General features: G+C 53.6%; 1 protein-coding gene across 2 annotated transcripts in view; it reads left to right on the top strand.

Annotated features, from left to right (window-relative positions):
• The window catches only part of ACSL6 (acyl-CoA synthetase long chain family member 6), a 50,904-nt gene that overhangs the window by 1,284 nt on the left and 21,895 nt on the right, over positions 1-27,725 (top strand). For both annotated transcript variants that reach the window (XM_083799242.1, XM_083799243.1), the window contains exons 2-9: positions 20,693-20,913; positions 22,434-22,548; positions 23,963-24,027; positions 24,255-24,356; positions 24,494-24,593; positions 25,118-25,296; positions 25,802-25,834; positions 27,055-27,106. In XM_083799242.1, coding sequence (XP_083655368.1) covers positions 20,693-20,913; positions 22,434-22,548; positions 23,963-24,027; positions 24,255-24,356; positions 24,494-24,593; positions 25,118-25,296; positions 25,802-25,834; positions 27,055-27,106 — 867 coding nt within the window. The remainder of the gene's footprint in view (positions 1-20,692; positions 20,914-22,433; positions 22,549-23,962; positions 24,028-24,254; positions 24,357-24,493; positions 24,594-25,117; positions 25,297-25,801; positions 25,835-27,054; positions 27,107-27,725) is intronic.

A 27,725-nucleotide genomic window follows, 5' to 3' on the forward strand; every position in this document is an offset into this window, starting at 1 on the left:
CTGTGTCCGTGTGCTCGTGGATGCGCGTGCATGCTCGTGCGCTGTACCCGCTGGGCAAGGGGGCTGGATTCAAATCCCATTGTCTGTGGGCAGGCAACGGTGCTTCGAAGCGTGTCTGGGCTAGAAAACGACTGCAGGTCTGAGATAGGTGGTTCTCTGTCAGGCGTTAAGGGGTTCGGCTTTAAGCGGTCTGCTGCACTCAGGTTTGGGTGCTTTGAATCTGGGAGTGCCTTTTCCAAGGGAAGGTGAGGTTCAATGCCCGTGCTGTTTCCCCTTTGTCCAACAGCTTTCCTCTAAACAAGCAGACTACCAAGGGGAAGAAGTACAAAAGGGAAAATGATTTTTAAAGACAGCGTCTTCGCATTATTAGGTAAATATTCTGCTGGGTAGCACCAAGAATGGAAAACATACAGCGATTGTTTATGTGCATGTCTGCTTGCTGCTTCTGACTCTGAAAAGGGATGTTTCACCCTGGAAAAAATAGGGACCCTAGTATCGCTGGCCTGCATTTTGTCTTTGAAAATATCCTGGCAGCTCCCATAAAGTCGGTGGGCTTACAGCTGCTTATATCAGCAGCTTGAATCAGCTGCTTTCGAGCTGTGGCAAAACTCATGCAGCGCTAATTTTGCCCAAAGGGAATTAGATGGGTGAATCAGAAAGCAGGACTCGGCTGGGAGGCTGCAAGGCAAGTGTTTGTTACAGTATTTTGGGCCCAGGGCCCCAGGGACTGTTCGGAGCTCCATTACCGGCTCCGGCAGGCTTGTTTATGACAACAGGAGGAGAGCGGGGCGGGCTGGGGACGCGTCTCGTGGGCCAGCACCTGCTCCCAGGCCTCCGCGTGCACCCTGCAGCATCGATCCCAGCGCGTCCCCGTGCCTCCCGTCTCGGTGCTCGCTCTGCTGCATCCCAACGCGTCTCCCTCACGTCTCCTGCTGTCCCAAAGCGTTCGTCCATTCGGGCACTGCCCTGGCTCATGGCCTCCCTTAATTCTTTTCCCATTTGATTTTAGTGTGGGTGGGGACTTCAGCCTAATGTTGTGATCTACAGAATAGGTGTCCTTGGAAGACAGGTGTGTTGCTATTGCCTCTGGTAGACACAGCACAAGTCACCTAAGGGAGACAGATCCTGTTGGCCCAGGGGGGCCCCATCCGACCCGGCAGTGCCACGTTTGCTCAGCTGCATGCTCTGGCTGCTGCTCTTGCTCGTGGTCTCAGTCTTCTGGTGACTCCATCCCGTAGGCACCGCTCCGTGCTGCCAAGGAAACGCGGTGGCTGTGCCGATTTGCTGAGCGAGGTGCTCTTGGGTGGCCATCACAGCCCAGCCCAGCACTCTAGGTTATTTTAAGTGAATTTCTTGCATCTTTACAAGGCTTTTGAGTAGTTGAGGATGGGTCTGTAATGCTCACCTCAGTGAAATAATGTGTAAGTCAGAGAAGGACAAAGACAGCCGTTTCCTAATGCGCAGACGAGCTCTGTTACCTGGCTTGGCAAAAGAGCAAACAAACCCAACAACAACCTCTGCCCCAGGGAGCTGCACCTGGGGCTGGTTTGGCTGAAGCATGATGAGGTTACAGCTGAGTCCCCTGCTCCTCTCCCCTTGAGTAAAAATAGGGAATCCCAGAGACTTCCCCGCTCTTTTCTTCCCTCCTCACTTCATGCGACTGCATCCCTGCGCCAGCCCCGCCGCTCAGCACGAAGGGGGGCCCTGTGCTCCCCTGGCTCCTGCTGGTCAAGCGGGACCTGTGGAGGCACGAGGAGGAGGCTCTGCCCTGTCACCGCCGCTACATCCCAAAATATTTGTCAGTGTGTGTTTGCGAAGGAAGCAGAAGGTTAATGTGGCGCTGCAAGAGACTTGTACGGTCCCGCTTCTAAATCCGGTTCTTGCACTGTGACTCCGGAGTCCTTGAGGATGCCCTGAAATGTAGGTCCTGGGGTAAGGAATGTTTCCTGCTCTGCTTTGTGTGGGAAACAGAGCAGATGCCCAGGGCTGCTCAGACCAACCCATGGAGTGCTGGCTGCTACAGGGGAGGCAAACCCTCTGTCATTTGATGGGATATATTTAGTTGCTTTTATTCTCCATCTCTCTATTACTTTTCCATTTGAAGAGTTGCTAGATACCATCAAAAGGAAAGAGGAAATGTTTCTGGATTTCTCTGCCTGCTTGCGGGGGGAAGGCAGCGCACAGCAATTTTTCTCTGCTGCTCTGGACTAATCTGGACATTGATTTGATTTTTGTCTTCACTCTACCATGGATATAACAAATATTTCCAAGTAATGAAAAGAGGAGAAAAGCTTTGAAGACAGATGGTAAGCTGAATTAACTGAATACCCGTGGATGTAGGAAAGCTGACTTGGGAGCAAGCCAGGGACAAAGAAATACCACATCGCACCAGTAAGGGTACAACTGCCGTGGTTTTCGCGTCACCAAACGCTGCAGAGCACCACTGGGTTTAAACCTTTCCTGTTTATTACATTTCTATGAGGAATTTGAGAGGAATATCAGCATCTTCCTTCCTCCACAGTACACCATTTCAAGCAGTGCCTGCAGCGACCTGGCGGCAGGTCAGGGCAAGAGAGAGAAGTGGCAGGACACAGGCACACACCTCTGCGCTGGCTGCATGGCACCGAGCACGGCTCTGTTCCCGTGGCTTTCCTCTCGGCTTTGCTAGATTAGTCCTCCACGCAGACCCAAACAAAACGATCGGCTTAATCACCTTCTTTTTTTATCATCAAGGAAGAAGAAAGAAGAGCATCTATTAATACAATTTTTATTTTTAAGTGCTCTGCATGCGCTCCTTTGGCGGTGGATCAATACAAGTAATGAGGTTTTCTCATGGCTGCTCTTTATGTCCCTCGCGCTGCTGAGCGAAGCCAAAGCCCTGCAGGCCCCTGGTGCCGTTTGTGCAGGGCTGCAGGCAGCGGGCGCGTGGGGAGCGATGTGCTCTGTGCTCTGCTGCTGCCCTCGGCCCTCCGGAGAAGGTCCTGGTGTCCAAACTGCTTCGGCCTCACTCCTCCTCTCCCTCTGAACAAGGGCTGGCAGTGCCTGTGAACCCAGATGCTCTCTGACCCTGGGAGCAGGTCAGATGCAGCGGAGTAAGGTGTGCCAGAGAGCACCTGGCTTTGTGCTGTGGATTAATATGCTCGAATTTTCTCTCTCAAATCCACAAAACCCCACCTTAAGAGTTGGATTCCTCACGCTTCTTTCTGAGCTGTCCTGTAGCTTGCTGTGAGCCCAGCCTGGCTCCCAAGGGACTTTTCTTTCCAGGCGTGCTGATTCCGAGTCCTTGCAAATCCTTCTTCTGGAGCCTCCGAGGAACTGAGCGTTGTTTCCCTACAGCGTGACACAGGTAGATGTTTTGCTGGGCTCGGATTGATTGCCATCGCGTGCTATCAGCGCTTACTGATGACAAGTCGCTCACTGTGTCGAATCCTCCTCTCACTGTAAACATTGTCACAGAGCCTTCAAGGTGACCCGCGGCCAGTGGGGAAGGAGGTGAGGCCAGGGGAGGCCAGAGGAAGGAGGAATTCTGGCTTTTTGTTTGTTCCATACGCTCTGTATATAGATAAAATTGTTTAACCTTTGGACTGGAGACTGCGCGATGGAAATCTTGGTGGCTGGTGATGAGGAGGGTAAGGCAGGGAGGACGAGTGGGGATTTTTAGCCCGGAGAGAACTTCGGAGCCGCGTGGGCAGCCGTGCCCCTGCTCATCCCGCAGGGCCCGGCGCTGGTCACCGAGCTCCGGGGCCGCGCTTTGCCCACCCGCGGGGTTTTACGGGCAGTGATGCTGCTGCGGGGTGTAGCAGGTGCCTTGGAAAATCCAGTCCGTCTCAAAATGCAACCCCTGCTCGGTGGGGGCTGTTAGCCAGCAGGGTGCTTGTCAGTCTTGCCCCCCGTGTGGTGCACCGCTTTCCGAAACGTGGAAAGAAGATAAATCCAGCCATCTTGTCCAAGCCCATCTTCCTTTGCACCACAGGAAGCTTCTCAAAGAAACGTATCGTTCAGTGGAAAACACCATCTCATCGGGAAAACCCCAGCGAAGGGAAGAAAAGTTTTTTTACATCTAGATCTCTGTGCGATGGTGTTGCAAGAATGCAGCTCACATTTCCATTTGCTCAACCGTGTGGCTGCTGTGGTGTAGATACAATCTGAAGACAGGCCACACCACAGGGAAGCAGTTTCCACTTCACTACTGCTAAGTAACACTGCAAAATCAGTGTAAGGTGGGTTGGCCTCGGTGAGGTCAAGGCGACCCAGGGATGTCTGGGTTTCATTATTTGGCTTTTCTCCCTCGGGCCAGTGGTGTCGTTCGGCACAGGGACCAACAGTCCCTGCCCGGCAGAGCAACTGTTCTAGACACTGAAATCTAAGCTTCAACCCAGTTTTGCTTGTGACCAGTCCAGATGCTGCCTCGCTGGGTGCCAGAGCGGTGGCTGAGCCGATCCATTTGTTTTCCCCAGTGTTTCCTTCCCAACCTCCTCTCTGAGACCATTGTCCCTGTGGCAGCTCTGTCCTCATCCTGCCGGCTCCTGGGGCTGGGCCCCCTCCTCCGGACAGCTTTACCCTTTGGAAAGGATGGGGTTTGTTGGATGGAAAGCCTCGCAGCCTTTCTTCCCTGGGCTGGGCGAGCCAAGCCACTGTGCTTTTTCCTGGCTGAGAGGAGAAGGGGCTGAAGTGGCCTTTGCTTCCCCTGGGGAGCCGTGGGGGGCCGAGTTGCCCCAGGGGAGGATGCGCCAGGGTCTCCCCGTGGCCTCCAGAGCAACGGCCAGCTCCTCTCCCAGGCTGCCGAACCCTTCGGATCGGCTCCACCGGCAGGGCGGGTGCTGCTGCCACTAAGCGGAGAGTCGAGACCGATGACTGCGGGGGTCTTGCAGCCCTAGCAGCGCTCCTGTTTGGAAAATTCGAAAAAAAATATCAAACCCCTGATGTGGTTGGGGATGGAGGCCCTGCCTGGGATGGGATGGGATGGGACAGCCACATCGTGTCGCCCGTGGCTGCTAGGTGGCACCACGCGAGAGCTGCGGTGCATCCATTTGGCTGGCGTGCTGACATGACCAAGCTGATTAATGCCTTCTTTCTTTTTTTTCCTCTCCTTTGGAAACATATCTAGGAAGAGAGCAAACCATTATTTTGTTGATTTAAATGACTTAGTCTGAGCTATGTTTGCACTGAAATAACAAATGATGTGAATGATCAACGTCTTTTTTTTGTTTTTTTTGCAGAATTTTGCACAGACCAGTATTTAGGTATAACAACTAGAAAGAACATTATTTAGATATCTTTTGAAGATTGCTTTTAATGATGGAAAAAAAAAGACATCAGAATCCCTCTTGAAATTCTAAATATGTTTTAGCTTGTATGTCCAGTAAAGTTCAGTTTTAGGCAAAACCGTTATTTGTAACTGGAGATGAGCTCATGCAAGGTCGCTTTTATTCTGCAAAATGTTCTCATAACTCCTGCTGGCTGCTTGTGAAGGGTCGCCTGCCTTGTACCGGCAGCCTGACGAACACGAAAGCTTCACGAAGCGACTTCCATCGCGCCCATTCGGTGCCGTTGGAGGGCCCCTCCCCGGCACACCCCACGTCGCCGCCGTGGGCGCTGGGGCGGTTTTATGAAACAATTTCATTTTTGGCCCCGGCCTCTGTTTGGCCGTGGCGGGACGGGGTCAGGGGCCAGCTGGGGACGCGGGGTGAGCGATCCCCAGTGACCTCGGCGCTGCGTGGTGCCCCGGCCTTCGTCTGGAGCTGCCTCAAAGCGGGGTTTGTGCGCGGCCTCCTCCTGGCTGCCGCTCCCGGCGGCCGCAGAGGCCAAGCAAATCCCTTCAGCTGAGAGGCTGCTGAGGGTGGTGTGATGCTGTGACCTGCCAGCAACAATTCGGGCCTGTGTTTCGCTTGGGAAAAGGCATTTGCATATCCTCTATTCACTTTATTTGGTTAAACACATTTGAAAAGGCAAAAGCTCCCAGCCATTGAGACAGAGGAAGGGGCTGAGGGTGAGGCCCCCCCCTCCGCCTTAACTCTTTGAAGCCTTGCTCTGGGCAGAGCAAGGAGGGCAAGAAACAGCGATGTCAGAGAGAGAGACATCTTAAAACATCCCAGAAAGGAGGCTGTGAAGGCTGGAAAGGGGAAAGTGCTGGTGAAGGGGAAGAGCCCGGCAGCAAGGAGGTTGCAGAACTCCCCCGTGTCTCTGAATTGTAAATTCGCCTGTGTGCATCTGTAGAGATTTGGGGAGAGTCTGCCGAAATCGGCACGAACTGAAATGTCTTCCGGATGACTTGAAAATATCTGTGAAAATAGGAGCGTTTGGATAAAAGCAAGTTGCACTCATATCAGGAAGGCAAACCTAGGGCATGCTCCGGGGTGTGAAAATCGGAAAGCAGAACTGACTAGAAACAAAACCACAGCTAGACTAATTGCTGTTTAAATTAAAGTTTAAATAATCTCCCCAAACTAAATCAACAGCAAAGATCCTGAAATGTAAACCGAGTGTTTTAAAACATTCAAACAGTAAAACCGCCTGCTATTACTACCAAAAGAAAAGCGATCATTTCAGCGAAGTATTTAATTTTGGGTATCCAGGAACACCTCCGAGCACAGCCCAGCCACAGATTTCTCAAAAGCCTCCCTTGTGGTGATGCCCACGCACCCTTTTCCCTCACCTCCCAGTGCGGTGCTGGGCAGCAGCCCCGTGCACCAGGGCAGGATCCGTGCCGTGCCCACCGTGCTCAGCCGCAAAATGGAGGCTCCACTTCTGGGTGCCTGGAAGATTTTCCTTGGGTGGCAGCTGGGGAGAGCTGCATCAGCAACCAAACCATCATCGTGGGTTTATTTTTTTCCCTTGCCACTCGTCAGCACCGTTGCAGTGTAAGGAAACTGAGGGCTGGTAGGAGAAGAGTCAGAAACACTGGTCTGGTAGGCTCATATTAGCACCCCTCATTATTGAATTGATCCTCTGTTCAGTGTTTTTCCTTCCTGCTGCTCTTTGTAAGTGGTCAGAAATACATACTGCATAATCAATACAAGCATGATGTCTGACCAGAAGTCATAGGAAGGAAAAAGAGCCTGCAAAATAGCAAAACATAAAGTGGCAGTCTCCCAGTTTGACATGACTGTCGTTATTATAATCAGCAGCTGTTTTCTGCACTTACTTCATGGTCAGGGCAGCATTTTCCGTGGATGGGCCTTAAGGAATCTCCAGTGCTGTTGGCAGGTTTGTGCTCAGGAACCGAAGCTATTGCTCTGGGCTAGAGGAACGTCCTGAAAGACCAAGTAGCAGATACTGGGGGGTTATCCTCATCGTCTCAAAGTGCTGTGTGGGATGAAAGGAGCAGCGGCTGCAACTCTGGCTGTGGTTTCCTGGTGTGCAGCCTCGGTTAGCTGCTCGGTCAGCGCTGCATCCTCCTGGCCATAAGCATCGCTTGGTTCAAAACTCAACCTTAATCTGTATTTCCCATTAACTTTGATAAAGTGTAAAAACGTAGAGAAATTCAATAGGTTTCTCTCTCCAACAATACTTCTCTTTCATGTTGTGTTCAGTCACGAGCACTAAAAGCACTGGGACTTAATGATATCACTTTTTATTTATTTATTTTTTTTCTGGACAGGTCGGGTGTCAGCCAAAACACATAACAGTCCTTTGAAGCCTTTCCATTGATTTTACTGGTAGTTGGATCTCTCTGAGCTTTACCCTGAGCAGTAATCAGCACAAGAGGTGAAGTCTTATTTCCTTTGTACCTGCAGAGTACAGACACCCCTGCTACTTAACTTGCTAAGGTGACGGCCAGCTTTTGGCAGCTTCTACAGGAGCAGAAGCTGTCTGGCTCCTGGTTTGAAGCTCCAAGCACTCTGCAGCTCTGGCTGCCTGACCGGGGCCGGTGCTCAGCCCCAGTGCTCAGCGCCCTGCTCAGCCGGGTCCCACTAACGTGCCTACAGCAGGCCCTTGGCCTCTGAGCTCCAGCACCATCAGCTCCCACAGCAAACCCCGTGTTTGGGTGAACTGCGAGCTTTCCTCAGTGGCCCATCCGAAAAAGGGAAGACAACCGTATTGCCCTAAAACACTCTCCTGATTGCTCTGCTCCATAAATCGCTTGGTGGAAAACGATGGGGCTGCTCACAACCTGAGCTGTTTGACTACAAACTCCTGTCCGGCTGTAGCTCATAAGGAACGAGGGGCAAGGACCGGAGCTGGTGAAAATTGCTGAGCTCCCATGAAGGCAGCGATGTGATGCTGATTTACACCAGCAGGCCATTTAGGCTGGCACTCCCAGCCTTGCTCTGGCAATTTGATAAATTAAGCCTGATTGCAGAATAGCCACAGCCGAACCGAACGCATGATGTTTGACTTGCTTGCCCAAAATCTCATTAAATATCTGTGCCCCTTCATTCATGAATGCTTGGAGTTCTTTGAGAACTCTGCAGAGAGGCAGTCTTGGTGAATTGTGAAGCTTTTCTTTTGTTATCAGCGTAACATAACAGAACCTGTTTGGGTCTCAGATGCTGTTTTTTGCTTTGTGCTTAATATGTTGGCCATAGTTATATTCCCTTACTGTTTTATTGATTCATGTGGTTCACATTTATTCTACTATGGCTCTGAAGTCTTTAATTTAGTGGACTAGGACTGGCAGCACAGACTTCAACATTGTCAGGCACTGTAAAAATTCATTTTGTGATGGGATTTCTCAGAGAAACTAAAAAAAAAAAAAAAAAAGGATGCTGCTTTTCATTTTAAACCAAGCACTCGCAGGAAGGCTTTGTAGTTTTACACCCAAAAACCTTGCCTGGATTCCGCTAGGAGCCGTAAAGCTTTTGGGAGGTCTGACAAATGGACGTGTCCAAACCCCGCAGCCCCCAGCACCGGGGGGGAGCCTTGCAGCGGGCGAGCTCCGCGCACCCTCCCGCAGCCGGGCTGAGGATCCCAGCTCCAGACCTCCAGTGCCTCAAGGGTTACAGGCGGGCGCTGCCGCCGCGCTAATACGGACTAAGCTGATATTAGCCAAGCTTAACTTCTTTCGGCAGTTTGCAGATGGGAAGGGGGTGGGACGTCCTGGAGTCAGCAGTTCTTCAACAAGTACGTGTACGGGCGCGCTGGCGGTGGCAGCCCCAACCATGAGCTGACTGCCTGGGAAGGGAGCGAAGGACGGCCGGCCTGCTGCCGCTGGTGAGTCTGCTGTTGTTGCTGCTGCTGCTGCTTGGTCGCGACGTGTCGGCTCTACGTGTAGCTGGCTCCGGCCCTGCGAGCACCCCGAGGGGCTGCAAGCAGCATGGGGGAAGCCCCTGCTTGGTTTGGGGTACGCGGAGCTCTGGGTGCTGAGCAAAACAAAACCACAAAAATGGGGCTGAGCAAAACCAAAAATGGGCTGCGGAGAGGGAGCGGGCGCTGCTGCTGCTGCTGGAAGCGGTGCTTTGGGCTGCGCTGCTCGGGGCTGCTCCGGGGGAGAGCCCGGTGGTGCTGCCAGCAGGATGGGGATGAAGCACAAGTGGCCAAAAGGGTTTGTGGCTTTTGCAGCTTCCTGTTTTCTCAGATGTTCCTAAGAGCCTTAGAGGGGGAAAAAGCTGCAGCCCCAGCCCTGGTTGAATTTCACAGCCCCGTGCGGGCTGGGAGCTGCAGCCGCAGGAGCAGCGGTGGCTTCTCCATCCAGCCCAGGGCTCCAGCCCTGCGCCTCAGAGCACCTCGTGGGTGCAGCGCTGCCCCGGCCACGTGCTGGGGACAAGGTCATTTAACATGGGGGTGCTGGTTCCTGGGGCTGCCTGGGAGGGCTCAGCTGGAGCCATCGGTTTGGGCTTTATTCCCCAAAGCTCCTGGCCCCAGCGCGGGCGTCAGGGCTTGCTTTGAATAGCAGGAGACCAGCGAGCTTGTTTCATTGTGTCTGACACCCTGCGTGTTTCTAGGCTGTGTGTGCATTGAGTTGTTACCACCCTGAGTTCAAGGCAGGCTCTCTGTGTCGCTCGTTGCTGGCTGTGGGTCTGTCCGTGCTGGCCTGGCTGTGGGGGAAGCTAGCCGGGACCTCCTGGTGCAGGTGGTGACGTGTGTCTTTGCCAAAGCTTTGTAGGGACCGCGGGCTGAAAGTGTTAAATTTATGCATGATCCATAACAAAATGCTGAGGCTTCACACTGCCTTCAAGCACACAAACGTGTGTGCGCCCCATCTGAGAAGCCTGCCAACGTGCGGGGTCATTGGGGTGCTCCCTGGAGGTTAAGCACAGAACGTGCAAACCTTACCTGTGGAAGTGAGATACCCCTTGCTGCGTTGCTTTGGTGTGTGCCTGCCCCTGGTGCCTGCCATCGATGTGGCGATGGGGACGGGCTGGGGATGTGAGGAGGCTGCTGCCAGGGGCTTGGGGATGTTCCTGGAGGGCAGAGGGCCCCCTCTGCTCCTGGAGGATTACAGCGTGGCGGGACGGTACCACTGCCGTGCCTGTGTGCAGCTGCAGGGCATCCTCAAAACCTGCCCAGACCCGGTTATTTGCCGTTTTATGGCGCAGTGAGAGCACTACCTAACGCAGTGGCAATTTCTACAGAGAACGGCCAGTTTTTACTGACCTCGCGCGCAAGAGAGGAACCAAGGCAATGTTCCTTTAATGGCACCGTGATACCCTCCTGTGCAGAAACCATGCAGAGATTATTTCGAGAAGCTCTGGCTGGTTGCAGGCACTGTGTGGTGGTGGTGATGCCCGCGGGGGCTGGCGAGGGGCCCAGGCAGGCGGGCAGGATGCAGCAGCTCCGTGCAGCAGGCGAGGCCGTGCCGTGCCCGCTCCTCCTACCTGCCCCAGCCGTGGTGTTGCAGAGCCTCCCCGTCTGCCAGTTGCTTGCCTTCGGGTCTTTTGGCAAGTGACTCCCTTAAGCCTTGTTTTCTTGCCCCTTCCTCCACTGCCGGGTTGCCAGAGGAGGTCTGCGTGACTTGCAAAGCCACCTCCAGCTGCTGGTTGGTTTGGGATAAAGCTGGCATGGTTCCAGCACTCCTGTTGCACAAGCACGGGGGCAGGATGCAACCCTCCTCTCTTTGGGTGCGCTTTGGGGTCTTTGCTCCTTCCCCTGTGCACACACAGGGCCCTTCAGAAAGCTCTGCAATTTGCAGGGCACTTGGTTGGTAATTAACCTGTTCTAATTATAGACGGCTTACTGGGAAGGATACAACTGTATTTATTATAGTTGGATCATGACACGACTGTTACTTTTTTAAGCTGCCATTTTCAGTGTAGTTTTCCAGCTTCGGGTTCCAGTGACAGCCACGGCGCTGGCTTCGTGGTTGCCCGCTTGGCACAACGCATGGGGGCTTTCGGTCTGTCCATGTGCGTCTGTCCTTACTGTGTTGGCAGGTCGGTCAGTTCGGGAGCTCTTGTAGCTGTAATATTGGCTTAAAGAGCATTGCTCCTGATAATAAGCGCTGTGCTGAGCTATTATATGGCAGGTCTCCTGCAGCAGCAGGTGCAGCTCTGCGGCACAGTGGGCGCGGGCAGCATCCTACGGGCAGCCCCAAGCCCAGCTCCGGGAGCATGCAGGTGACCGCGCTTCACGGCTGCAGCTCAGCTGAGCCCTTCTGCACGGGCTTCCTACAGGACTTTCGGTATTACAGAAGGAGACACGAAATTAGGAGTCAGTTTCAGTGCAGACTGAGCTGACAGTGAGGCTCACGCCTCGCTGGGAAGCGCTGTACAAAACACTTCTGCCCGTCTCCATCCCCTGCAGGACTAACGCCGAGCATGCCATTGCGCTCCCTTCAGCGTCACAGAAGGTCTTTTGTTGGAAGCCTGTTTAGGTTTCTGCGTCACTTTGGGTGCTGTGCTGCCAGGGCTGCCATACTTGCCCAAATATAGCGTGGTGGCCATGCAGGGCACTTATTTTGGGATTCAGAAAATGCTGTCAGCTGGTGCCTGGGGGGCAGGAGGATGTCTCTGTAAGGCGGAGGAGAGCACCCACCTGTGGGGGGGGAGCCCCGTGGCACATCCAGCAGGTTTGGATCCCCCAGCCCCTGTGCAAGCAGAGCACACGCCAGGAGAGCAGCCCGAGCCAGCTCCTGCCTCCTGGCCTCCCTTCACCCCTCGTGTCACTGCTGCCAGCCTCACACATGCCGATCGTGAGGGTCCGGCCACGGGGAGCGGGGTCTGCAGGAGCACAGAAGTGATGCCCCTGGGTTAGACTTGGAAATGTGGGTGCGGCTGAGGTAAACAGCACTGCTGCAAATTACAGCCTCCACCCAGCAATTAAAGGTGAGCTCTTCATTAAAAACAAAGAAACCGGAGCACTGAAGTAGGAATTAGCAAGGTCTGGAGCTGAACGTCCCCAGGGCAGCCGCGTGATGGGTGCTGCAGCTGGAGCCCGTGAGCCTGTGCAGTGCCCTGCGCCGTGCTGGGAAACAATTCGGCTTACTGAGGTCCTTAGCTGGAACGTGGCCTCTAAAGGCAGCGCTAAGGTTTGCTTAAATCCAGTCGATGTTTGCAGGCGAATAGCAAAACTTCTCCTGGCAGTGAGCCGTCAGGCTGTGTGCAGAGAGCCACCTCCGTCTTCCCTGCTCTGCAGAGCTGCCTGCCGCGGGTGCAGAAGGCTTTTCCCTCCCTATTCAGTGCTTCTCTTTGTGCTCTGCCCCAGATAACTATTTTTATGCAATTATTTAAGCTGTTTGTTCTCTGCCTGCCATGTGGCATCCAAGCACCATGTAGCATGCAGGACAATCAAGCATCAATGCCACTCAAAAATAAAAAGCAAAACAAGTCTCCTTCACAAGAAACAGGATTTACAAACAACTGGGGTGCTCAGGGAGGGTTTGCAGACTCTCTGGAAGCGGCTTCCAGGACTGAAGGCCAGCCCTGGCAGGAGCAGCATGCGGTGCGGTGCCGGGACAGGAGACGGCCCCGCACCAAACAGGGGCTGCAGGCAGGACGTGGCAGCGCGAGCCCCAGCAAACCCCCACGGGACCCATTGGCACCGCCAGCTCTTCCAGGTGCCCCTGCCCCTGGCACCTCCACGGTGCTGAGAGGGAGCAGATGAGCTATGGGGTGCAATTTCACCCAGTGAAATTACGGGTGAGGATTTCTGGTGTTTGCCCCGAGCGCAGGCAGGAGACCAAGGAGCCAGAAACACACCCAGCTTTTGGGTTTGTGTTTGTCCTGGCCGGGTTGGGGGGAGCCGCCTGAGCCCGCGTGGGGTGAGCGCGCAGCCGCTGCGCTGGCACAAGAGGGTCAGGACATTGTGATGGGGACAGAAACAGGCCAGGCACCGCTGAGCTTTGTCCCCTGAAAGCCCAGGTTGGGGCTCTCGGCCTGGCCGGCAGAGCCCTGTGGCTGCAGCACGTCGCTGCGCGATGAGGCGGAGGGCACTTCAGCAGGGAGGCAAGCTGCTTCCTCGCCGTGCCTTCGGGTCTGGTAGGCTTGAGAGGCAAGAGCTCTGAGCCGATGAGCTTTCCCCTTCTGGTGGGAATCTTGAAATATTCGCAGGGCTTCCTAGTGCTTCCCCGTCAGAGCGGTGGCGGATTGGGACCAGCATCGCGGCCTCAGCCTTCCTGTACGCGTCAGTCGCGGTGGCTCCAGAGCACCGCTGCGCCGGGCCGCTCGCGGTGCCAGACGTATTTTTAGGCCGGTTCCCATCTGTGAGCTGTTCCCGAGCGCGGCGGGGAGGTGAGCAGTGGAGGACGAAGCTTTCCGGGGTAGGTTTGGCGTTGGTGGCAAATAGGTGGCACCGACACAGAGGGACGAGGCCGCGGGGCGCTGCTGGCTGGCGGTGGGCTTTGCTCTCTGCGGCGTTACGGGCGTGTAAAGTAAGATCTCCACACAGCCTCTGAATTATTCATCGAGTAATTTCTCTTGGCAAGTGACTGGTATGCTGTAGATATTTTAGATACTTTAAATACTTCTGTTTATGCTGTGATTATTGTGCTCCTTCTGTAAAATTGGCCTGTCAGGACATTGAGCCCCTTGTTAGCGTTTTTCCCTTTTTAGCGGATGGTTGCAAGGACCTTGTGTCTTGCAAATGCGTTTCAATGCAAATGCATTTCTCAGCAGGGCCGGGAGCGGGAGGCCAGTGCCGCTCCTGCGGGTTGCCTGGAGATTGGTGTCCTTTGTCTGCGCCTGTCCTTTGGCGCTGGGTGCGAGGAGGCTGGTGGCACGGCGGGACTGGGCGCTGCCACCGGCGACGTCCCCAGCAGTGCGGTGCTGTGCGGGGTGCTGCGGAGGAGCTGTGCCGCTCGGGCACCAGGTCCTTGGTGAGGAGGAGTTTGCTCAGGAACACAGTGCAGGAGCATGAGACATCTCTGTAGGAGCACCAGCAGCACTAGCGTGAAGCATCACTCCCCCAAAGTGATATATGTGATACACGTGTGTATGTGCGTATATATACATACAAACGCATCCATACGTGCATTAGAAAGTCCTTTGGAAGCCCTGTGTTGGAAGCAGGCTTTCTGCACGCAGCGTGTTCCTGCCCACCTCCCCTAGGAACCTGCCCCCTGACACCACCAGCCCGGACTCACGCCCGGCCCCGTGCTGCCCCGCTCCCCTTCGTCCGTCCGCGTCCTCTCCCCGCAGTAACCAAAGGTCACGCGAAAGCATCGCCGGCTCCCTCGCCGTGAACTTTATTTGCCTTATTCCTCTCAGCAGATCAAGGAGGCTTGGCCTGGATGTGACGCCCCCTTTCCGAGGCAGATAACCGCTGTGCTGGCTGCGGGGGCGGCCCCGTGGCTCCCCCAGCCCCGCTCCATCCATCTGGCCCCCGGGGTGCAGCGAGTCCCCGCCGGCTCTGCGGCACGAAAGCAATTGGGGCTGAAGAGGCTTGCGTACCATCGAAACGTCAGTCTTTAATAGTCCTGCTGGCAGGAGGCCAGCCGAGCAGATTGGACGTGTCTGATTCCCAAAGGGAGGGGAGAGGGACGTTTTTCATCTAGTAAAAATAAGACTTGCATCTTGCTTCTCTTTCATTTCTTGCTCTCTGGGTGCTGCTCCAGTGTCCCTGGAGAGATGCTGCACCTCGCCAGCACTGCATCCCTCTCCTCCCTTGTTCGCTAGCAATGGAAATAGGTGTCCAAAGCAAATCCGTACTCTGCATCAGTTGCCTCTTGCTCCTTATGCTGAGTCCCAGTGTAATAATCCCCCCCACACACCCCCAAATTGACTTTTTTCCATTTTGAATCTTGACTCACTGAGCTGTAATGCAACCATGAGGGCTGGTACTTTTGCTTTGATTCTGGAAAGAAATATATCTTTGTGATTTGACCCTGCAAAGAATTAGGTGTAGCCTAAGTAAAACATGGTAATTGTGTTTTATGTATCTGGGAGTCAACAGTTTTGCTCACAGCTGGAAAAATCAAGCACGTGCAAGAGCTTGTTTTGATCTGGTTTTGGTGGGTTGGAGGCATTTTTTTTAACAGAAAGCACAGTTTTGATGATAATATAGAGTCCCAAGGATCAAAGCAATGGTACATCACGAGGAAGCCACGAGGAGCTGGCTTCAGTGTGATCTGTCTGAAGGCGAGGCAGAAGCCTTGCAGTGGAACATGCCGCTGCCCAGGAGCAGAAGCAGGTAACATCTAAGGAAGTTTTAGGTAGTATTAACCTTGCACTGGCTGATAATCCCACTCAGCTTCTGCTGCGTGCCTCCTTGTTCAGAGCTTTTGCCGCTGACTCTGTTTTGGGATCAGAAATCTCAGTCTGGGGCCCGTGGAGCCGGAACGAGGGGCAAGGCAGCTTTCAGAGCACAGAAATCTTGTGCCGCTCCACTGGAGGGAGGTTCCTCTACGTCTGCCTCCTGGGACTGGGACAGCTGAGATCCTGGAGACTCCGTGTCCTCGGAGAAAGAGGGCAGCTGCTGGTGCCACGGCCCCGGGCAGCTCCCGGGGAGGGAGCAGCTGAGCCGCAGCCAGCCCCGGCCGGTCCTGTGCAGCCGCGTGCAAATGGCCTTTTATTTGTGCTCGGATAGAGGGAGAGCCATAGAAGCTTTGTCTGGTTTCCAGCACAAAACAGGTCATCCCGCCCCCGTTCCCACCTGCTGGGGATGCGTGGTGGGCCAGCAGGTGAGGGCATCTTGTGAGGAGCTCTCCTTCCCAAGCAGGCAGCGGGGTGATGGCACAGCCTGCACGGGTGCGGGCGCTCGGCTGCGTGGGGTGAGCAAAGCTTCCCCGTGTGTGCGCTGTGCACGCTGCGGGGGTCTGAGCCTGTTCCCACGCGGGTTCGTGCCGCTAAATCTCCGGTTACAGAATCGCTTCCAGCAGGAACGGGATCAAAACCGAATCGCACAATGGTGCCGTTTGTATCTTGCATGCCAGAAAAATATTTCGGAATCGCCGCCGTGGTGCCTGCCGCTCACAAAGCCGGCTGGCAGTTCGGAGCACAGCGCCTCTTCTAGCTGGCCGGAGTCTCGCTGCAGGAGCCCTTTTCACCCCAACCCACGCGCTGCTCTGGAGGTGTCAGGCACGCCGTGCAGTCTGGCCAGCCCCAATCAGGCACAGCGCTTAACTCCTAGCAAATAACCATCGTTTTTCCCATTTCAAAACCTTTTTTTTTTTCCCATGTTTGTGTCTCTTTTCTCTGCCCTGGGGCTGCTCCACAAGCCCAGTGGTGATGTGGTAAGGAGCAAATGCCCGCGTTGGTGCTTCCCTGTGCCACTTTGAAGCTCCCGGGGCTGCTTTCCATAGCTCCCCTGTGGGTGAGAGGCGCCAGCACACAGCCCAAGCAGCCAGGGCTCGTTGCAGGGCGGGGGATTCACCGCAGGTGACAGAAATGGGGCAGAACTGCCAGGGAAGGGGTGCGGAGAGCATCCTGCTGCGGAGACCAGGGTGACGGCAGAGGTTGTTCGCGGTGCGCTCGGGTGTGTGATGCTACCTTGCTGGTGGGAAATCAGACCCAGGGTCCGTGCTGATTTTTTCATTAATATTTTTTTACTACTATTTTTAATTACGTGATTTATAGGAGAAATACAAGCGGGGGAGGCACAACCTGCCCTGGCAGCAGGGTGCCCCGGCAGCGCGGCTCCTCTCAGACATGCCTGGGCCCCTCTCCTGGCCCCGTCCCGAGGCAGGTTCGCTGCCCCGAGCCCATCAAGTACGGGCTCATCGTGAGGCACCTGGGGATGGAAAATCAAGATTAACTGTTGCAAAAGCCAAGCTGGGTGAGCTTTGTAGTGCCAAAATCAGCTGTGTTTGGAAACTGGGGTCAGTGCATGAAGCTACAGGTCTCAGGCTGGATGGGAGGAACCAGAGGTACAGGGGTCTCCCCTGGACAGGGTAAGCTTTCACCTAGGAGCAGGGTCCTGCCTTCAGTTTCTGTATTTAGTCTTCATTGAACTTAGATTACTAAATGAAAATAGGAGAATACAAGCAGATGACTTTGTGGCCCTACTTGCCACACTAACATCTCTACTTAGCTCTCCCAGGGATCCTAGCACTCTTGCTGCTGCATTAGGAAGAAAACAAAGTGAATATCTGCATTCACGTGTATTTTCTGATGTTAATTCCTGTTAGTGGCATCTCCATCACTGTGGCGTCCTCTGAGATGCCCTGCAGCGAACTTAGTGAGTCCCTAACAAGACGCACTTACCCATTTTTTTAGCCAGAAAGGTTCTACAAATCCTTGCAGACATTGTGGCCGCAGGAATTCCTGTGCTCCCAGGGAAAATGGGCCAGCAGCATCCTTCAGCAGGGAGAAACAAACTTCTGTCTCGCAGTCAAATTTATTTATTAAATCTAGCCGATATGGGTATGAATGAGGAACTCTGGCACGTGTGTGATTTGCTGTACAACAAAAACTTGGGGTCAGCAGGAAATAATGGCCCAAGTAGGGACTGAGCAGAAGGCAGCAGAGTCTGGCACAAGCGGGCAGAAAAAATAAACGCACCGCGAGCGTTTGGCTGAGGTAAACGTGCTGATTTTCCCCCGTAGCTCCCGGCAGTGGGTGGAAGGAGCGCAGCTGAGGTGCTGTCCCCGTGGGCCACGAGCAGCTTTGGCTGCTGCAGCACGATTTATGGCACCGCGGGGCAGGTGCTGCCAGCAGCGCCCTGCTTGTGGCACACGTGGGGCTGCGCTGTCCCTACCAGCGCCCCTAAGGGAGAGATAACAGGATCACAGGGTGGGATGGGTTGGCAGGAACCTTAAAGAGCACCTAATTCCTTCCCCAGCCCAGGCGGCCCAAGCCCCATCCAGCCTGGCTGTGGGCACTGCCAGGAATGGGGCAGCCACAGCTCCTCTGGGCAGCCTGTTCAGTGCCTCGTCACCCTCACGGTGAATATTTTTTTTCCTTACGTTTAATCCAAGTCTCCCCTCATTTCGTTTAAAGCCCTTTTATGTTCTGTGCAAACCCCGACTGCACTGTGCCCTTCTCTTTGCTCAAGCCGAATACCTCCCGGTAATCATAAGTGATTCTTGTTTCTGTATTAAAGCATCCTGTCTTTTCCAGAGCTGAAAAGCACATTTCTGATGTCTTTAGATATCTTTTTTTCCCAAATCCAGGTACTGATGTAAATCTCACCCTAACATATGTCAGAGGGGTGCGAAGTTGGTGAGGGAAGGTGTGATCACACGTCCTCCATTACCCGTATTATAACAGAAATACTTGTGTTCTGGTGTGCTACCAGATCTGGCTGCCAACACTTGTTCTTTTTACTACAACCCTGGCTCTCACGATGCTCTTGCCGGTGCTGTGAGCTCCCGGTGTCCGTCGGTGCCCTGTACTGGGATGGATGTGCAGGAGGGCCTGGCCCTGGTGCACCCCATCGCCCCCGTGCTGCCACTGCTTCCCCATTCCCCGGAGCTTTCCACCTTCAGCTTGGCTGCACAGGTGCTTGCAAATCACCGCTCCCAGGCTGGTGCGGATGGAGTCTTCTCAAGATTTCAGCGTAACCAGCAACCGTGGCAAACTGGGCGGCTAACTTTGGTGGGAGAGATTGTGTTTCTGGGAGCAGGCGGTTTTAAGTGGGACTGGCTGAAATGCTTTTGCACAAATGGCTGATTCATTAGTAAATGAAGAGCTCCCTCACTTTTTGTAGCCTGCTAGCGATGTTGTGTTTTGCAAGCTGCTTTTCGTAACCTGGTGTGGAGAAGTACCGTGAGGGGAGAGACCGGCGCTCCACCTCGGTTCATCCTGCCGTCGTTGCAGCCAGGTTGATTTGTACCAGATGAGCAGATTTCTGGAGAGATGCTCAAAGCTCGGGAGAAAATTACACCCTGGGTGTAACAGAAACATCACTGAGATGCTGCTTTATCTGCTGTGATCATTGCAATTGGTCCTGGAGGGGCTGGGGGGGGAGCTGGGCAGCTGCAGGATCTGGCCCGTGGGGAGGACTGGGCCAGAGCCCACAGAAGGGAGAGATGCTGCTCCCACCTTTAGCCCAATTGGCAAGGTTAGCTGTTCTCTGTGTCTTTTTGCTCTACAAAATTGAAAACTTCCCCCACAGCCCGGTGCAGGGGGGTCCATTTGCGGGCTGGCACAAGGCAGCCTCCGGAGCTCACTCGGCATGAATACGGGGAAGGGCTGCGAGCGGGTAGTCCTGACCTTCAGCATGTCCCAGACACTGTTCCCAGGAGGAAAAAAGCTGGTTTGTGTTAACGTCAGTGGTGCTTTTGTGCGGGGGGCCCCGGGCCCCGTGGGGGCGAAGCCCCTCCATTCATCACTCGGTGCCTCTGTGAGCTGGAGCGAGACCAGAGGGCGAGGGGAAGGGGCTGCCCGGGTTCCCGTGGCAGAAAAGCTTTTTCTTTAAGATCTTGACTGCTGGTAAAGTCATAAATAGCGCTGTGGGGCTTAACAGGAAACCTTAACTGTTTGGATCCCCCCCCCCCCCGCAGCATCTGCTTGGCTTGTCTCTCGCAGGGCTGGCAGTTGCTACAGGCTCCCTGGCAGGGAGCTGATACAGGGCTGTTACTGCACATACAAGTTATTTAAAATGCCTCGTGTTTACCCAGCACCCCACCACCAGTCCCTGGAGCACGGCCTCGCCTGGCCGAGCTGCCCTCCTTGTACCCGCAGCAAAGCCACACGGGCAGGTACGAAGGGAGCAGGCAGGGGACAGCAAAGTACTGCCGTCCTGTGCCCCAAAACTTGTCCCCTCGCCTGCCTGCCACCAGCCGAGGTGTGATCCTCTCCCATGCCAGGGCTGTGCCCGAGGGGGGGGCCCTGCCATGAGCCCCCCAGTCCCTGCGGAGCAGCCGGGGCGGTGCAGGGTGGAACCCGGCGGTGCCTGGGCCCAGCCTGATACCCGGCGCTCCCTTATCCCCAGCCGGCACTCCCGGGTGGTTTTTTTTCCAGGAAACTTTGAAGCGATGCTGTGAAACTCTCTTTGGCTCGAATCACCTATAATTTAGCCTGACATAAACCATAAGGAGCTCGAAGCTGAGAATGCGAAGCTGGCACAAACGAAGAAAGCGGTGTTTGGGAGCGTGTCTGCACCGCGTTTTGTGCTCCGAGGCGCGCTGGCTGTGCCCTGCTCTGCGTGTGCCGGTGGCTGGAGGTGGCACCGCATGGCCCGACCCCAACGTCCTGTGCAGGACGGCTCGGCTCCCCGAGCTACGCTCCTAGCCGGGTCCTGCTGCGGTAACCACGTGGCTGTGCTGCCGGTGCTCAGGTGTCCTTTAGAGATCTCGCAGGGATGTTCCCTCTCCTCTCGCACCTCTTCCGTGGACGCTGTTCTCCTCACGTTAATTATTTTCTGGCGGGCAGCCCCACGAGGCGGCAGAGCGGTGCGTTGGCAGCGCCTGAAGAGGCTCCCCTCTTGGCTCTTGCAGAGTTTGCCGTGTCGCTCGTGGAGAAGATGCAAGCTCAGGAAATCCTGCGGAGCCTGCGGCTCCCCGAGTTCGACGACCTCAGCCAGTTTTTCCGCAACCTGCCCACCACAGCGCTGGTGGGCATCGGTGCCTTCGCGGCCGTCGTGGCCTACTGGTTCGCCAGCCGGCCCAAGGCCGTGAAGCCGCCCTGCGACCTGCGGATGCAGTCGGAGGAGGTCGAGGTGAGGCTGGGGTGGCACGGGGGAGGCTGGATTTCACCCGGGGTTTGCAAGGGGGGACGTCCAGGCAGCACTTCTGTGCTCTGCGGGCGATGGAGCCCTGGCACAGTACCCAGAGGGGTGCTGGGGTTTTCTCCTCGGCCTCCAGCAGCCGCCTGGCTGTGGGCCGGGGGAATGGGGCCAGGCCAGAGGCACCCAGAGGTGCCTCCATCCTCCACCGGGCCCGGGGCTGGGACCCCAGCGGGTGCTGGGAGGTGCTTTTGTTCATTTTGAGCTCTCTAACCTCATCCGGAAATTAGCCGCGTTGTGCGCTGGGCCAAGGATTATTTCACTCCCTAATTCACCTTTTTCTGTAAAGTGAAAAACTAGAATCCAGCCCACTAATCTATTCACTTAAATTTTCAGTAACATTTTGATCTTAACTTTGCTTTACCTCCAATGACTGAAAATTACAGCAGCACATTTACAGGGACACATCCACAACCCGTTGTCCCTACAAGAGTGTTAAGAGCTCTCGGTCAGCTCCTCTTCCTTGTGCTGGCTGCTGTGAGTTCTGCAATAATGAGAAGATATACCCAGATCCATGGGTGAGGCTGAGGAGTTATTAATTTTCATGCTTTTAAGAGGCCTTAAAGTTTAATGAAGCTGCTCCGTTTTAAGGAGGAGAAATATTTCTGGAAATCGTTTCAACTTAAATTCATGTCTGAAACTCTAAGATAATTCAAAGTCTTCTCCTGTGTCCCCTGTGAAACCTTGCTGTCTTTAATTCCAACAACTTTTTAAAAGGGCAGGAGGAATTTAGATTTTCCCAGAAAGTTTCCCCTTGTGGATGGGGCTTTACCGAGCCTCCCTTCCTACTCGCAGCGCTGTCCCTGTTCAATTGCTGTCTGACAGCGATGGTGGCATCTGTTCGTCCGTCCTGCCCCACCTCTGGGAGTCACTAGGAACTGCTCCCTGTCTTTTCCCTCCTTATCTGGCTGCCTGTGGCGTCAGCCCTGGTTTTATCTTCCTACCGTTATCTCCTGGTGGCCTGAGCTTGCTTTATGTCCTTCCTTTTGGTCTGGATGTCCTTGACAAGGTGCCCGTGGTTCTGGGGACCTGCAGAGCCTGGAGCGATTGCTCCCCCCAGGGTGTCCCCACTCCATCATCCTCACCAGCCCAAACGTCTCAGCCCCATCCAGCATAATTTGAGCCCAGCAGTTTATTTTTATTTTTATTTTTATTTTATTTTTATTTATATTTTTTATTTTTTTATTTTATTTTTTCCCCCATGTTATCTGGCGATTTTAGAACTCCTTCTTGGATCTCTTTGGGAAATAGCAGCCACCTCCTCTGGTGACGAGCAGGGTCGTGTTCTCGTCCCTGGGATGCGGTTCCCCATGTTACATGGGTGCTGTGGTTCACGTCACACCTCTCCGGCACCCTTGGGTGCCAGGGCAGGAACACAGCAATGGATGCAGAGGCACCGCCAGGCGGTGCTGAGGGCTGTGTCGTGTTGTGGTGCCATGTCGTCTGTCACGCAGGGCCTGGACGGGGCGCGCCGGTCGGTGATCGGGGACAGCCCGCAGCTGCTGACGCACTACTACGACGATGCCAGGACCATGTACGAGGTCTTCAGGAGGGGATTCAGCATCTCCGGTGAGAGTATGGTGGTGGGGAGGAAGGAAAAGGGGAGAGCCTCAGAGCTTGTGGGAGGCCCAAAAAGCCTAGAGGCCTAATGAGAGTATGAGGCCCCAACGTTTTGGTCACTGAAAGACTACAGAGGCCCAAAACGTGGGAGGCCAAGAATGATTTTAAAGCCCAAATAGTGTAGGAAGGGGAAAAATTGTGGGAGGCCCACGGAGACTGTTGGAGGCTAGAAGAGTGTAGAGTCCTGAGGAGCTGGAGGCGTAAAAGGTCAGAAGGGTGCCCCCACATCTGGGTGCAGTTTTGCTCCTATCCCACTCCTCCCTGCCTTTTGCAGCACTGTTATCCGTGGGAGCTGGGCCACGAGGGCCGCAGCGCTTACCTGGCCCTAGGTGCCCCAGGAGCTTCAGTGTCTCTTCTACTGGTAACTGAATAACTGATTTACAAGTAGTCATTAGGGATCTGTAATCAGGGTTACTGTCTGCAACGTGCGTTATTTTGCATTTAACGCCATTGAATTTCACTGTTCAGTCTCACGAGGTCTTTTTGCTGCCACTGGCAGACAACTTAATGCCCTGAGTTTTGCTCCGTCAGCAAAGCTCATCATACATGATTCATTTCCAGAACGTTTCTGGATATATTAAATGAGGCAGATCTGGGTGTCGATCTGTGGACCCCAACAGAGCTCAGCTGCAAAAGCTGCCGTTTATTTCTGCCTGTTGCTGCCCTTTCATCAATTATCCATCCAGGTTACATGTCACTCCACAATGGGGCAGGGCAAGGGGCTGTGCCCAAAGCTCTTGGGAAAGCGGGCTGTGGTGTTTCGGTCCATCACACCTTGCCATGAGCGATGGTACCACCAGAGAGCTCTCACACAGCGGGGGGATGAATTTCCCACTCCAAAAAGCCAGGAGGACTTCACTGCTATATCATAACCACTCGTGTCTGCTGCTTGCGATGTCCCACCTTGCTGAACACACCGGTGTCATTACCGCAGTTATTTTTGGTACCACCGAAAACCTCAGCAGAACGCAAATATTCCACCCCACGAGACAGAGGTAAATCAGTAACTCAGTAGGTGCACAGAGGGGTGGATTTTGTGCAGAAAGTACAGTCAGCCGATGAATTAAACTTCTCAAGTACTCCTCCTGTCACATAGCGCCGTGTATTGTCTTGCCCTTCTTCCAGAGTGGCTGTGTTAAAAATAGCAGTTTTCACTTTGAAGCCATGATATCAAAAGGCAACGAAAGCTTCAGGAGCTGGCATTCGGGCCGATGGTGCTCACTGTGAGCTTTGTCCCAGCAGCGAGAGCCGAGCCCGGTACCGATGGCTTTGTTCTCCCAGGGCTCTGCTGCAGCCCCACGACACTGGGCACCAGCTCCCAGCTCTGTCCCCTAACTCCGCCGTCTCTGCTTGTGTCTTGCAGAAAACGGCCCCTGCCTGGGGTTCAGGAAGCCCAAGCAGCCGTACCAGTGGCTGTCATACAGAGAGGTGAGCTGGAAGTGAGCCCCCCCTGGAGCCTCGTCCCCTGGCACTCTCGCCCTTCGTGGCAGAGGAACGGGTGAACAGGCGCCGCAGGCTAGCAATAAAGTAAAAAATTGGGCTTTTAGACAGCCAATGCAGTAATGTGAGAGCCTGCCCGCACAGCTAAGCCTTCTCTTCAATTGCTGCTGCTTGTGTTCCTCTTTTTTGTGTACCTTTTTCTCTCCGACTTCCAGGTGGCAGAAAGAGCAGAAGCTCTGGGCTCGGGGCTGCTGCAGCAGGGCTGCAAGCCATCCACCAAGCAGTTCATCGGGGTCTTTGCTCAAAACCGCCCAGAGGTGAGATTTGTTTTAACTCGACGCTGTTTTACTAATGTTCTTGTGAGCTTGCTTTATGTCTGAAGCTCGCTCTCAAGTGTGTTAAATCTGCTCCCACTGCCCCCTTCTCACCTCTGTGCTTTGATGCCCTTCGGCAGTGGATCATTTCCGAGCTGGCTTGCTACACCTACTCCATGGTGGTGGTTCCCCTCTATGACACCTTGGGTCCCGGAGCCATTCGTTACATCGTCAACACAGGTAAAAACAAAATTAACGTAACCTTCTCAGAAACCGACTTTGTTGCTTGGAATGGTCCGTTTCCTTCTGCTTTCCGAAAGACGGGTGGTTTCACTCACCAAGTATCTTGAAGTCACTTGGAGAGGTTTTGGGGGGGCCGCCGTGCCCCCACACCAGGTCAGGGCTGCCCCCCATGTTTCCCATGCCTGGTTGTGCTCAGCTGTGGGGGGAATCGCTGTGGGGCTCCCCACTGCTGCACTTCCTCACGTTTTGCCTCCTGGATTTCCTAGCCCACGTGGTGTGCAATTTTGGCATTTTGAACTGAATCCCAGAATACTCCTTGGTGTCAGCTACAGCTTCGGCTTTGATTTATGTTAGCTAAAATTGCAATGGTTTTCTAAGAGAAATATGTTATATTCTGGGAGCTCTGATGTGAACCTAAAGTGAGTACTAACATTGACATGATGTTAGCTATGAGGAAGCAGCCAGTCTTGTGTTAAAAAAAGATTTACTGAAAACAACTTGTTTGGCTGCTTTCCTTCCAGCTGACATTTCCACGGTCATTTGTGACAAACCTGAAAAAGCCAGAACGCTCCTCGACCACGTGGAGAGGAGAGAAACGCCGGGTCTCAGCTCCATCATCCTGATGGACCCATTCGAGAAGGAGCTGATGGAGAGGGGAAGGCGCTGTGGGGTCCGCATCCAGACCATGCAGGAGGTGGAGGTAAGCCTGGTTTCCCCCTCCTTCTCATGCACTTTGTATTTTCTGCACAGAGGCAGTAAAAAATGCTGGGACTTGTGAACTGCATGAGAGGTTCAGCAGCTGGGGCTCGTGGCTGTTAATATTGATGCGTGGCTCAGTGCAGTTCCTCATAGTATTATCCCTTATTGACAGGATAGCCAGTATTTTAAACTTCCCTACTCAAATAAGACATCAGCTGCTCCTTGAGCCTGGTTGAGACACAGTCCTCCTCCATGTAGGCCTACATCCTCACACTTCTTATGAAACAGCCTGGCTCCAGCTCAACCAGCCCAAGCACTGCTTGAATCCAGGGATATCTTTGCAGTTAACGCAAGAAATTTTGGACACAAAAAATGACCTAAGTGCTAGCCACAAAGATTTCTGCTCTGGCTCACGCTCTCCCTTAGTGGTTTGCAGATTATTAGCTAGTGGGTTACACCACATGAATTGTAGTGGAAATCATTTTTGTTACTGTAATCTCTTTCAGGACTGCGGCCGGGAGAGTCGACATGCGCCTGTGGTGAGTGCTGTCATGCTGGCTTTCCCACTCAGGATTGCACTGGCCATGGCAAACTCATTTCACCTAACAAACGAGGGGCAAGCTTGCTCTGGGCAGACGCAGGCGTGCGTGGGTCAGGGCAGTGTGCTGTAACCCCCCCTTTGCAAAGGCAGCCGGGGAGCTCAGGGTCTGGCAGTGCTGTACGCTGGAGATGTGCGGTGTTTGCTTCATATGCTCCGTCTGGGACTCTTAAATGAGATAATTCATCCTTGCTGAACGTGTTAGCAGGACAGTAATTAAATGCCAGTGTTAAGCCACGCTAATTCCGCTGCCTTACCCCGGTGGCACCCGTGGGACGTGTTTGCAGCACTGGCTTTGTGGCGGGGTGCCTTTCACTCAGAAACAGTACTTGGCAATATTTCTGCGGGATCTTTTTGGAAAACTGCATTGATATTTTCACCAAGGGTGCTCACACTCTTACAAAGCTTTCAGAAGAGGCTTCTAATTTTCAGGCCATTTATTTAATCATTGGTGACCCAAAATGGCACGCACGGTGGTGCTGAGAACGCAGAGATGCTACTGGGAATGTGAGCCCTCAGCGGCTTCAGCTAGCTGTCCCCTCTTGTGGCTAACCACACTTTTCCAGCATTTATCTGGAAGTCGGTGAACTAAATTTTCCCAGACACCCATGGGTATTGACAGTGCCTTTAAAAATGCTAGTGGCAGGGTGGAGATGGTGGCTAGATGATCACAAGTAGGAAAAAAAAAAAAAGAAAAAGAAAAAAAAAAAGCACATTTTTAGAATGCTGAAATATCAGTTATGGCTGATATCAAAACCCTAGGAACAGCAAACACTGTTTGTTACTGTCTCCTGCGTGGCCATATTTCTAACAAATGCTCTTACTGACATCAGGCACAATACAGATACCTCAGCTTTTTAAGGAGGTGGAATTTTTGCACTAAGAAGTATTGGTGCGTATTCTGAGATGCAAACCTTCCATCGAAGTCTTGTTATGCTAAAGCACAACCTTAAAGCAGATGGAGCAAATCATCAGGGAGGAATGGGGTCTGTGTCAATTGAAGATACCTGATAAAAGAGATTTGCCAAGGGCAAGGAAAGCATTTTATGGCAGAGCTGAAGTATAATTGGTTTGATCTTTATGTTTATACAATGACAACATTCTAGCACTGTCCCTTGCGCATTTGATTGATATGATTTTCTTTTTTTCTCATGTTTCTAGCCTCCTCGACCAGAAGATCTATCAATTGTCTGTTTTACTAGTGGCACTACAGGTAAGGAATGGGCATTTTATTCATGAAATAATAGAATAGATCATCAAATTCGTTATTAATACCACATTAATATGTGCAAACATGCTGCTATACTGACATGACAATGATATTTGTATGTATTTTAGTATTTGAGAATATCTACGCTTCCATAGATTGCAGCTGGAGTTCCCTGACACACGCTTGGGCAGTACGATTTTGCGGTTGTCCGCAAATCTGCCCATGTTTCTGCCTCCCGTTTTGCAGTGCAGATACGAGGCACTTGGCTGGAGGATATTTATCTTCTGCAGACATTGAAAAAGAGAAATGCTCGTCCAGAGCTTTCCGTTTTTCTCCTAAACACACTGTCATCCCTGGCCAAGCCCTGGCGCTGGTGTGCTGCCGGCCCGTCCTGGCGGAGGACAAGCAGCTCGTTCTCCTGCTCAGGGCAGACGCGGGACTTTCTCCTCTCTCCACACCCCGGTTTTCTTGCAGCTTGCAGGAACTTCCTTCTCTCAAGAAGTCAAACTCGTTAACACCCACCAACAAGTTACACAGGCAGACAGAGGGACAGCAGAGCTCAGATACACGAGGCGTGAGCGCTTGGGAGAGCGCGTTTCCCTTACCCGCAGGGAAGGACTGG

Source organism: Anser anser (assembly GCF_964211835.1).
Source record: "Anser anser genome assembly, chromosome: 14".
Taxonomy (NCBI): Eukaryota; Metazoa; Chordata; class Aves; order Anseriformes; family Anatidae; genus Anser; species Anser anser.